Source organism: Montipora foliosa, chromosome 8, assembly GCF_036669935.1.
Source record: "Montipora foliosa isolate CH-2021 chromosome 8, ASM3666993v2, whole genome shotgun sequence".
Lineage (NCBI taxonomy): Eukaryota > Metazoa > Cnidaria > Anthozoa > Scleractinia > Acroporidae > Montipora > Montipora foliosa.
Genome location: NC_090876.1, coordinates 50666896 through 50679395, shown reverse-complemented (window position 1 = coordinate 50679395; position 12500 = coordinate 50666896). Strand labels below are relative to the sequence as shown.

General features: G+C 43.2%; 1 protein-coding gene across 1 annotated transcript in view; it reads right to left on the bottom strand.

Annotated features, from left to right (window-relative positions):
- The window catches only part of LOC138012446 (F-box/LRR-repeat protein 20-like), a 25893-nt gene that overhangs the window by 8673 nt on the left and 4720 nt on the right, over window positions 1-12500 (bottom strand). The window contains exons 5-7 of the mRNA XM_068859216.1: window positions 4535-4629; window positions 3565-3633; window positions 1323-1418 (exon numbers count right to left, since the gene is read on the bottom strand). Coding sequence (XP_068715317.1) covers window positions 1323-1418; window positions 3565-3633; window positions 4535-4629 — 260 coding nt within the window. The remainder of the gene's footprint in view (window positions 1-1322; window positions 1419-3564; window positions 3634-4534; window positions 4630-12500) is intronic.

The window sequence follows — 12500 nt, the reverse complement described above, 5'->3', positions numbered from 1 at the left end:
CCTAGTTGCTTAGTGCTAAGGAAACTGGGGATAAGCACCGGCGTGTTGGGTCATTGACTTGGAAAGCGTTTACCTTACCTCACCTGTAGATCAGACCACAACACATGAAACTCCATGCCCCTCTCTTTGTGAAGAGCGCGCAGGTCCTTAATAACAGTCATGCCAAAAAGTTAACAAGATATAAATATTGCAAGAACCAGTGCTGAACCCACAACCAAGTTCAAATCCACTGTGGTTTTACCCGATGTGAAAGGCGCCTGATCACCCAAGAAACTTCAACACTGCCTACAACAACAAGGCATACAAGCCCTCTTCCAAGTTGGAGAATACATAAAAATCACATCTAGTACAGCCTAAAGAAACTGTTGACCCAACTAAACAAGATCGCATGCATTGGTTAAAAATTCCCTGTCCATCTGGTAAAGTTTAGTACATGGGCCAGACTGAAGACCGTTGGAAAATGGAATTAAAGAGTATGACCAAGACCTTGACTCACACCTCTCCAGACTACAGCCATTTCAGAGCATGTCCACAACACCACACATGACCTGTTTTGGAATGAAGCAATGTTTATTGATCAATCATAATCCTCACTGGTACAAAGGCAAGGTTAAAGGGACAAATTCACACATCAAGACTTTAAACCCTCACAAAATCAACAAGGACACTGGAATTATAGAATTCCACAACCATGGATGTCTGCAATCACGAAACACAACAGAAGAACCATACAGCATCAAACTGCTGAGAGAACCATTCACCCAAACCGCCAGGAAATAAATACACTGTACACCAACCCTAGCTGTGGAAAGCAAAGAATCACAGTATAGCATCATTCTTTATCAGGTGATGCATAACTAGTCAGCCAAAATGCCAGAAAAAGAGACTAGCAGTATGCAGTCAAAAAAATCCCAATCTAAACCACAAGAGACCACAACATGAGAGAACAATAATGCTTTAATATGAAATAAATATATACGGTTGTGTACTATTTAAAGTACAACCAGCTTGCTACAGGGTAAAATCGAAAGACTGCGCAGGAGGTCCAGGGTCGAACCCCAGCCAGAACAACCCTCAGGGTCTCGCCATCCATGCCTTTTTACATTCCTAGCAACATCTTGATAAGTTCAGTTGACCATTTCAAATAATGTCATCTGAGCTCTTACCCGTTTACAACATTAAAATAAAAATTAAGGTCTTAATGAGGTTCCACTCAACCAAGGAAAGGGGAAATGCACTTTGTTATACATGCTACAAGGATCCTTTTATAATCAAGACAATGTCCTTATTAGCTTGATTTCATCAACTGAAATATACTGTACCTTAAAGCACTGAGTGAGTTATCTGTAATTTGAAGACATGATGATACATCTAATCTCCTAAGGCGGCCACTATAGTTACTAAGGCTAATAGCAGTACTGCAAACAGAAAAGAAAAATATTAAATAATACAGAGATTTAGAAATTGTGACCAATACAGTAACATTTGCTTTACTACATAAAACAAATAGATTCCATGTTGCTGCATGATTGTGCATCTGTTCAGTAAAAGATCACAGAAGACAACAAAATGTGGTAAGAACATTGATCAATGACATGCAAAGAGGCCACCTTTTCATTCTTACCACATATATCAAACAGTCGTAATAGAAGAGCTCAGGCATCTGAAGCGCACCAGTGGAGCACCATGGGTAAGATTTTTTGGGAAATCTATCCATGCGAGACGTTTTGGTTATGATGTCTGCATAAGCCTGCCCGTACAGACTGTCGGGGTGGAGGTAGCGAGGCAGGACAGCCTCTGGGAACGGGAGGGTTCGAGCAATTTTCCTTGGCAGGAAATTTTGTGACAGCGTTGCATTTGGCAATCTGCGTTTTTCCGGCAGGAAATCATATTAGTGACAAGCAACAGGATAAACAACCAGAAAGAGCACAAGAGAATAGGCAACAAAATTTACAAATAGTAACAAACAAAATTGGGGTGTCAGGTGGCTCAGTGGTTATCTATCGGGCCTCCCACCACTGCGAGCCGGGGTTCAACTCTGGCCTCGGCTAGCATGTGGGCTGAGTTTCAATCAATCTCAACCTGACTCGAGGGTTTTTCTCCGTGTACTCCGGTTTTCCTCCCTCATCAAAATTGACTCTCAGCTAATTAACATCTAGCTGTGGTGCTGTGTTCCGACATCAAATATGGACTGTACAGCGGCAGCCAGAGGCGCCTTTGTATACTTTCAGCCCGATATTGTGAGCTGCGCCCTTCGCAATTCAGTCCTCGACTGCAAGGAAGGGTGATTAGCACTGCCAATTATTATTATTATTATTATAAACTTAAGTGAAGAAAGCCTCAAGAGAAGCCAAGAAAGGAGAAAACGAGACAATTTCAATGAAGAACACCGTAAAGCTGGGAGAAATGGAGACAAAACACTTATTTACAACCTTTAGCTTTCAAGTTATGTTTTCCTTCATAATGCATGCCTCGCTGCATATTTTGTAAAACGCACTAAAAAAACAATAAAGACCTGAAAATATTTGCAATTCTGTGTTGACAGAGATTCTGGCATATTTCAACAATCACATACCATGTCACCATTTAAGCCTACAGTAGACATCATTGGTGAGTTTTCTTGTTATCATTGTCTGTTTCGTCAGACATCTTGTAATCGAACTCTCGACGCCGTATAAATTTATATTGGATTGCAGTACATTTATCTACAACAAATGCACTTGTAAGCAAATTGTTTGGGACAGTTTAGGTTCTTTTTGACCAGATAAGTCTCAGAAAAGCGGTTTGATAAGCTCAAACCTACGATTTTTAGCAAAATCTCCAACAGCAATTGAGTTATAGCAATCGTTTGTCTTGTTTATCATGCGGTTTTGTGACCAGCTATGGTTGCTTATTTTGGAACTGAATTCATCATTACTGTCAGTGGGGACTGTCCACACTAAATTAATAACCTTTCAATTTATGGGGTTCTTATGTGAAATGGATGCCCAGTCAAGAACTGCTTTGTTTGACTGTGAAATTGCAGTCGACTAAGCAATTTACCATGCTTTAGCTTGAGTTTTCTACTTAGTAATTTTTGCTGTTGTTCTATTATTAAAAATGAAGAGAGAAGGTGCAAAGATTATCAATCAAACGAAAAATGTTGTGAAAGAGATTACTGTGCATGTAATTTCAGTTTTAGTTGTTGATTATTGTTTGCAGCTTGCTTGTTTACTGCTGTCAGCTTAGAGGTCTTTGATCGCTGTAAACTGTATACACTTAAGACTATTAATTTTGTACAGTTTTATGCAAAAGCATAATTACTTCCATATGCACTACATTGCTTTCTGGGGTTAGAAATGGGAGCTCTGCTTTTAGGCTTGGCTAAATGTATATATTAATTCTTGTCCCTTACTTACAGCGCTTTCCAGGGTGTGGTCAACAACCATATTGCTCATACATGTAGGGTATTTACAACAAAGAAAGGTTAGGAAGGTTCATGTACAACAAAGAAAGGTTCATGTACAACAAAGGAAGGAAGGCTGTTGTGTAAAGGGAAGAGTACCAGAATTAACCAAGACATACCTGTCTGATATTTTTTTACATCCCTCTAAACATAATTCCTCAATATTTTTACATTGCTGGGCAAAGATCCTGAAATATAAAATAAAATGGAAACTTAAGGCTTTATTAACTAAAATTGGTTGATAAGAATTCTTTACAAGGACAGATCCAAGGTACATGTATTATGAACCAGCTCAATCAATGGTCATTTATAGAAATACATGTAGGTATCTGGATGGCTGTGGAGTAAATAGGTTTTATATGCATGTAAGCAGGGGCGTAGCATTTCCATTTAGGTACGCACAGGAAGGAATAGTGAAACAAGCGCTAAAGGTGCCAGCTTCTAGGGGAATCTGAGGGCATGCTCCCACAGAATGTTTTTATTTTAATGGCCTCAGAAATGCCATTTCCCATGTTTCCCAAGGGGAAGTTTCATACAGACAGGAAAAGGGCGACACAGCTCCCTTTAAGACAGGAAAATTCGGAAACTACATTGTCAAATATCCACATTCTTGTACTTGTGTACATGGAGTATTGCCAAAGAGGACAGCCTCTCCTAACTCATAGCGCTTCAAAGAGGGGTTTTTAGTCTCTTCATGCCACTAAAACTGTGTTCGGGAGTGCAGGTTGACACAGGATAGGTGAGCAAAGTGACAAGACCAACATATATCCTTGCATAGAACTGGGGGCTTGTGTGATCAAGTGTCTCGGCCAGAGTCTGGGACTTTTAAGTCAATGAAATAAACAAATATATGTGCATATATGGTCGCTACATGGTAAGAGGAAATTTATGGCCAAAAATAATTTGCTCAAATTGGTTCAAATCTATAATAATTGACTCATTATAAATTTAAATAATTATAAGTTTTAATATCCTGTGAAAAGTTCTACTGGACATGGGTGGAGGGTTCAAATGGCAGAAGAGAAACAAATGACTGATGGTTGCTGTTGTAGGATACATGAACGAAGAAAACCTCAGTGTTTTGGATACCTTAACGCTCCATCTCCGACGCTCTTGCATCCCTTTAGGCTCAAACTCTTTAGAAAACCTACACATCTTCTGGACAAGTTCAGTACTACAGTCTCCTGTAAAGGGTCACCAAAATATTTGATGTTGAAGGAATAAATTAAATAATAAATGAATTAGATAGGAGACCTGTAGTACAGTAGCAATATGGGGGAGACAGCCAGTCTTTCCTTTTTCATGAATCACAGTAAAACCCCTATTAAGCCACCACCTAAGAAATGGCCACCCCTATTAGCTGGCCAGTAATCAAAGTCCTGATGAGGGCTTTTGTATTGTTTTTTCCACCACTAAGCAGCCACTATCTATTTTCCCGAGGGTGACCGTTCAATAGGGGTTCAACTGTATGCACTAATTTATTTTCTGTTTTATAGCTAATCAATAATTCAGAACATTCTACTTGCCGTGGTTTCTTGATAATTTTCATGTCAGTGACAAAGAAATCATTACAAACACTGTGAGGCAAGGAAAAGTAAGTTGTTCAAATCTGCAAAGTAACTCTGTGCCAATCAAAAAATAAAGATGGCTAAGCTAGACCTTCCTGGTCAACTGATCTACCTAAGAGAAGTCCTGGGACCAGAATACATGTACTCAGCAGTTAAGACAAATGACACTGTCTAATAATTAACCCATTGAACCCTGGAGACTTTACCCTGTCTAACACAAGACGATTTTAATCATCAATGGGGGAGGGGAGTCAGGAATCAAGGGTCAATATAACCTCTACCTCCACAAAAAAACTGTCCCCTTTAACCCATTGACCCCCAGAGACTCAATTAATGAAGTTTACCTTGTCTAATACCAGACGATTTTATACTCATGAATGAGAGGCAGTAATCAGAAGTCAATGGGTTAAAAGCTCCGGATCGAGTGGTCCAGGTCGAGTGGTCCAGGTTCAGGTCCTGGCTGGGGACATTGTGTTGTGTTCTTGGGCAAGACACTATACTCTCACGGTGCCTCTCACCACCCAGGTGTATAAATGGGTACTGGCGAAATGCTGGGGGTAACCCTGCGATGGACTAGCATCCCATCCAGGGGGGAGTAGAAATACTCCTAGTAGCTTCATGCTAATGAAACCGGAGATAAGTGCCGGACTGATGGGCCTTCTGGCTTGTAAGCAGAGACTTTTATTTACCTCCATACAAAGACTTGACCTCTGGGAGTGAGACTTGAATGGATTTTACCCTGCCTAATATCAGACGATTTTACTCATCAATGGGTGGCAGTTCAGAAGTCAATGGGTTCACAACCTCTACCTCTGCTCAAAAACTACTTGTTATGTCCCCTCCATGGACCCAATAGGGAGCTTTAGCAACGACGACGGGAACGGCAACGAGAACGTCATGTAAAAACATAAATTCACATTATTGCGATCACTTTGCGACTATTCCAAGCCTTTTAATATGACAAAGGTGTTTCAGTCCCTCTGAGGAATGAAACCGTTACGAGCGGCGCTTAATTTAGGAAAGAAAAATGAAAATTTATCTCCAGGTGCTGATGTTCTCCATAACACCTCAAACTTCGTAATTTCACGTTGTTGCTTTGCTAACAACGGCAAAGAAATGGACAAAAATGAAAAACGCACGTGTGTAACTCTCGACCTCGATAGAGCTTAGAAGAGTCGGTTTTACCTTCGCGAAACGGCGAGCAAAACAATCAAATCTACAAACATTTTAACCATGTGCTTTTTTTTTTTTCCGACCACAAGGGCCTATGGGGGAATTACACCCGTTTGGGGTCTGGGAGCTAACTATCACACTCTCCCCCCTTAAAAAAAACGGATTCATCAACATTTGAACCTCTGTTTACAACATGCTGATTGTCTCACTTGACTGGCATATGTAGGTCTACATCGGTGGGTTGCGCAGGTCCACAGTGTCCTTTATGCGACTAGTTTCAATATTTTTACTCGGCGGTAACGGTTACTGCCTCTTGGTTTTGAAAGAATAGATCCTTAAGAGCCTAGTGCTCATTTGTTAATATAAAACATGTTCACTTGGTCAAGTCTTTTTTTTTAAGTGTAAAACAAACATATTAGTCATATTCTTGTACTCCTGGTGCGCACCTCGTCAAGGTGTATTTAAGCACAGAAATAATACATGGGTTGGATGGGTAGTCCATACTGCGGCCAATGACATGACGGCAGATATGGAGGTGTCAACCCGAAGGATACAGGAGCTGGGTATGTTGACCCTGAAACAGAATGTATGTTAGTAGTTACGGCAGGGTAGTACACGGGCTGGCCTAGAACATCGTATGTCAGACGGACAGGGCCTCTCCGAAGCCTTTGTGGACGTCGTTCCTCAGACTCATTGGTTTCCAGGACGCTGGATTGCTCTGACTCATTGGCTGCCTCAAACGTCACATGGACACTCTCGGTTGGTGCATCATCATTAGGTGGCTCTGGGACATCCTCCTGTTCACAGTGATAGTTGTTGCCAATAACGGGAGAGTCTTGGTTGACCGCACTATTACCGGGCCGGACACACGGTTGCAGTTGACTTGGTACAAGTGATGGGATACCGGTATCTTCATTGCTGTTGTCTTCGTCTTGGCTAGCCGTGAACGAGTCTTGGGCAAACTGCTTGTCCTGTGGCACATGCATCCGCTTACGTTGTCTACGACCACTTCGGGAGGTTTGAGAAACTGGTAGATTGGATTCGCCCACAGGTAAGTAAGTACATGGTAGCAGTAAGTTGCGGTGAAGTACTGTGGATGGCTTGGCTCCCGATTCTGGTCGGACTTCGTAGACTGGCATGCCATTGCCCTTTTGCTCCACAACTATGTGCACCTCGTTTTCCCAGTATGACCTCAGTTTTCCTGGTCCGCCTCGCTCACTAAGGTTTTGAACAAGCACTCTGTCTCCAGGCATAAGCACGATGTGTCGTACCTTCTTGTCATACTGTTTCTTTCCCCGCTGAGCATTCCGCTGGGCAGTTTCTGAAGCTATCTTGTAAGCTTCTGACATAGCATTTCGCCACTTTCTAACATATTCTGGGTAGGAACTGAATCCAGTGGCTGGTTTAAGGTTAAACATCAGGTCAACAGGGAGACACGGGGGTCTGCCAAATAGGAGGAAAAATGGGGCGTAACCTGTCGAGTCATTCTTCGTGCAATTATATGCATGTACCACTTTGTTCAGGTGATCACGCCACCTTGACTTGTGTTTTTCTGGCAGAGTCCGGAGCATTGAAAGCAATGTCCTGTTGAAGCGTTCAACCTGACCATTTCCCTGGGGGTGGTACGGCGTAGTTCTTGAATGACGAGTTCCAAGAAGTTTATCCAGATTGTAAAACAGTTTGTTCTCAAATTCACCGCCTTGATCATGGTGGATTGTTTCAGGGACTCCAAAACGCAAGATGAAATCGTTGTATACCCTCTCTGCTGCAGTCTTTGCAGACTTATCTTTGGTTGCGTAAACTTGAGCATACCGGGTGAAGTGATCCATCACTACCAAGATGTACTGATAGCCTCCTGCGCTTGCTTCAACATGGAGGAAATCCAGTGAGACCATTTGAAAGGGCGCTGTGGTGACAATTGGGTTAAGTGGCTCTCGCTGCTTGATCACAGGTGGTTTTTGTTTGATGCATCTGCATACTTTGGTAACAAAGTGTGTGATATCATTTTTCATGTGTGGCCAGTAAAATCTTGCTTTTGTCAAATCAAACACTCTTTCAGCACCCAAGTGGCCCATGTCCTCATGGAGTTCTTTAAGAATAATCCTACGAAGTTTCCGGGGTAATACAACCTGTTCGTTTGTGCTTGTTTTACGGTACAATACATTGTCGTTTCCTAGGATCAGTTTGTTCCACTCGAACAGCAGCCGCTGTACGTCCCTGGATTCAGCTTTACTTTCTCTGACTGAAGGTCTCTTCCCTGACTGTATGAAGTGCATAACCCTGCTAATCACTGGATCTAATTCTTGCGCTTGCTTAAGGTCAATGTGCTGGTCTGTTGTAATAATGTTGTCATCGTCTAGGGCTGTAATCGAATCAGTTACAGCTGTTAGCCACGGAAAGTCACCTCGACTTTGGAACTGCACGGAACAGATAGTTGCCTGTACGACCTCTAAGCTGCTTCTTTCACTGCACGTGGCCATGTAATCTTCAATGTTCAGAGGCATTCGTGACAGCGTGTCAGCATCACTATTGGACTTGCCTGGACGGTATTTCACTTGGAACCTGAAATCTGCTAGTTCGCCAACCCAGCGTAAGCTGGTCGCATTCAGCTTTGCGGAAGTCAGTATGTATGTCAGCAGGTTGTTATCGGTATACACTGTGAATTCGGGTGCATAATATAGATAATCCCGGTCCCGGAATTGGTCCGACACTGCCCATTTCAAGGCCAGAAATTCGAGTTTTCCGGCATGAAGGTTATAGTTCTTCTCTGCGGGTGTAAGAGTGCGGGACACATATGCGATGACTCTGGTTTTCCCATCCTGTCGCTGATAGAGGACCGCACCAAGGCCATCATTACATGCATCCGTGTGAACAATAAATGGTTTTTCATAATCTGGATAGGCCATAATCGGTGGATTAGTCAGATATCCAATGAGTTCTCTCAATGACTGTTGATGGGTTTTTGTCCACGTAATTGGTGTTGCAGATGGTAACTGGCCATTCCTTTTGTCGGAGGCCCTCCTCACAGTATGCTTGGGTGTCCTTTCAGGCTTTGGTGTGTTTAACAGTCCATACAAGGGCTTGGCGAGACAGGCAAAATTGGGAATATAACGACGATAGTAACTCAGAAATCCAATTAACTGTCTCACTTCCCCGACAGTCCTTGGGTTCTTTTCTGCAAGGGTGGTCACAGCAGTTATTCCGCTGGGATCCACTCTATATCCATCTTTCGAAACAATACGTCCCAGGAAACAAACTTCTCTTCAAAACAGTTTACATTTGGACGGCTTGAGTTTGATACCTTGCTGCCGGAGGCGCTTGAGTACTTTTCGCATGTGTTCCACATGTTCCTCGAAGGACTGGCTAAAAACGATGACATCATCTAAATAGGGAATGGCTATTTCATCCCTCAATTCGCCAAGGCAATGTTCCATGTATCGTTGAAAATTTGCGGGCGCATTTGTCAACCCGAAGGGTATACGAACCCATTCATATAAACCCCACGGTGTGATGAACGCGGTGTATGGTCGGCTTTCTAGTGCTATGAAGCCCTGATGGTAAGCCTTGCCCTGATCTAGGACGCTAAACCACGAATTACCACCTAAGCTATCCAGGGTTTCTTGTATTCTTGGAATGGGGTGTCTGTCAGGAACGGTACGACGGTTTAATTCGCGATAGTCCACACACAGTCGAAGAGTGCCATCCTTCTTCCTAACACACACTACTGGCGACGAATAAGATGATCGTGATTTGGTGATGAACCGTTTGTTCATTAGGTCTTCGATGTAGCTCTTCACTTCTTGATAAAGGGGCCGTGGGATTGACACGTAATTCCGCTGAACGGGTGTACTGTCTGACAATTCAATATCCATCTGAAGACCTTCCATGCACCCTATATCATCTTCATTTGTTGCGAATGAGGCCGCTTCTTCTTTCAACATCCATTGTACTACTTCCTTTTGTTCCGTTGTCAGACTAGTCATGTCAACCTCAGGCACAGCATTATTTGGCTCCTTGCAAAGTCCTTCATCGTCTACTCCAGTAGGGGTACATGAGTCGTCTTTACGACAAGTTTCGGGCCCCTTCTCTTTGGCTAATCGGGCTTCCATGGGTGTAACAGACTTAACTAACTGCAATCTTCCCAGTGGGGTGCGGTTGGGAAGTGTAATGTCATGTTGACTTGTATTATGGACTTCAATATCAATTCGTGACACAGATCCCTTCTTAACAGTCTTTAGCGTTTCATAAATCTGGAGACCGGTTGGCCATTGAGCCATTTCATCAGGTTCGAACAGAACTGGTATCGTTGCTGACACAGGCCCAGTATTTGCCCTGCATGAAACATTAACAATCTGGCCCCTCGGGATGATAATGTCTCTCTTTGAAGTTCGGACAGTGCAAAGGTAATCATCACTTGGGGCTTGAATCAAGTTAATCAAAGTTTCCAGCTGCCTCTCATCACTATCTGTGAATCCTTTTTTGAAAGCACTTAAAATGTTGAATGATGATGTAGACTCTCCTTCTTGAGTAGACATCTTTACTAATTCTTCAATGACATTGTAGCCCAATATTGGCATTTCTAGCCGATCAACTGTAATCAGAAATGGAACATGCACGTCTCGCACCTCCTCCGCCGATGAAGGAAGTCGCACCCTCACGTCAGCCCATCCAATGAAAGGAATCTTGGTTCCATTAGCTGCGGTTAGGTCAAGTCCTACACTGATCAGTTCTGATATATCCCTCACCACTGTTCCTGGAAGTTTTTCCTCCAGCATGTCTCTTGTCATTATCGAGACCTGGGCACCAGTGTCCCATAAGGCAGTAACTTCATTGTCATCAAGTAAACGCTTAACTGTACATTTTTTTCCAACTAGATTGACAACTTTTGCATGCTGTGTGGGTGTCAGGTGGCTGATAAATGCGGTTTCAAGGATTACTTGATTCTCTCTTTGTGACAGCTCCTTAATTGCTTGACAAATCGTCTTATGGGCGGACCACTGTTCTTTCTGGCATCTTTTAGAGCAATACCACACTGCCTGGCACTGGGAACAGCGTTGATAAGGGACTTGTGTTTCGGTTTTGGCGCAGCAGTTACATTGGTGGGACACATGTGGGGGCTCGGCTACTTCTGGTCCCGCACAAGTAGCCGTCTCTCGTTTAGCGATCTCTGTCCTGGTGACTGACCCTGTCGGCAACCAATGGCATAGTGGCTATCGCTCCCACTTTTAAAACAGTGGTTACACCGTTCTTCCCCTTTCTCAAAGCAGGACTGGCATTTGGATGGTCGGGGTCTTGCTTCCCGTCGTTCCCAACCCCTTCCATAACTCCAACTGTTTCCTCCCTGTCGGACTGGTTGGGCGTTCGCTTCTGATCTACTCTTAACCTCCGTCTTCAATGCTTCCACCTCAGCCTTGAGTTCTTGAAGTTCTGTTTTTGCCCGGTTTGGTAGGTTAGGATCCTTCTTCACGGTGGGGACTTTACTAGAAGGTACTCCTGGTGACTCTGCCTCTTGACCAATCTGCGTCACATAGGCTGGCTTAGTTTTGGTCTGGCTCTTCAGTTTGCGAAGCCGTTCCTCTTCAGACGAAACGGCAACATTCACCTGGTGAATGAGTTCTTCATCTTCAACCAGTGGGTTGGCCAAGTAAGGCCGAAGTTTGATTCTGATACTCTCATCTTGTAGCCCAGTCTCAACGGTTCTACGAAAGAGTTGCTGAATGTGCGAAGCATCATACTTCAAGGAGTCTTCCCCTTCTTGGCTTGCAAAGAGTATCTTTTGCCTTAAGTCAAGGGCTCTCATTAGGAATGCTTGTGGTGTTTCTTTCCCACTTTGGCAAATAGACGCTAAACTTTGGTATAGTTCCGTAGTGTTCTTAACCCCATAATGGCTACGAAGGATTTTCTTGAGACGCTCAAGAGACAAGGTCGTTAAGGATTCTAGATAACTTCTTAAAACAAGCCCTGGGCTGATGGCGCGAATAACCCCATCCACAATCTCATGCTCCTTGTACTTTTGCTCAACACCTGTATCAATTTGTCTCCGTAATGAGTTGTAATTCAACTTATCCTTTTGATCTGGGTCTCCAATCTGGCCTACTATCTTGAACTGACGTCTAAGTACACTTGTGGACTCAATGAGGGACTGGAAGGGGAACACACCATCACCTGGCTGTAAATTAACCTGTTCTTGTTTAACCTGGGTAATACCCTCTTTGACCCCAACCTCCTTGGATATCTGCTCATGCATAAGTTTAAGCGCTTCAATCTCTTTCTTTAGAATAATTAATTCGCTCTTGTTTTTATCAAGTTCCTCA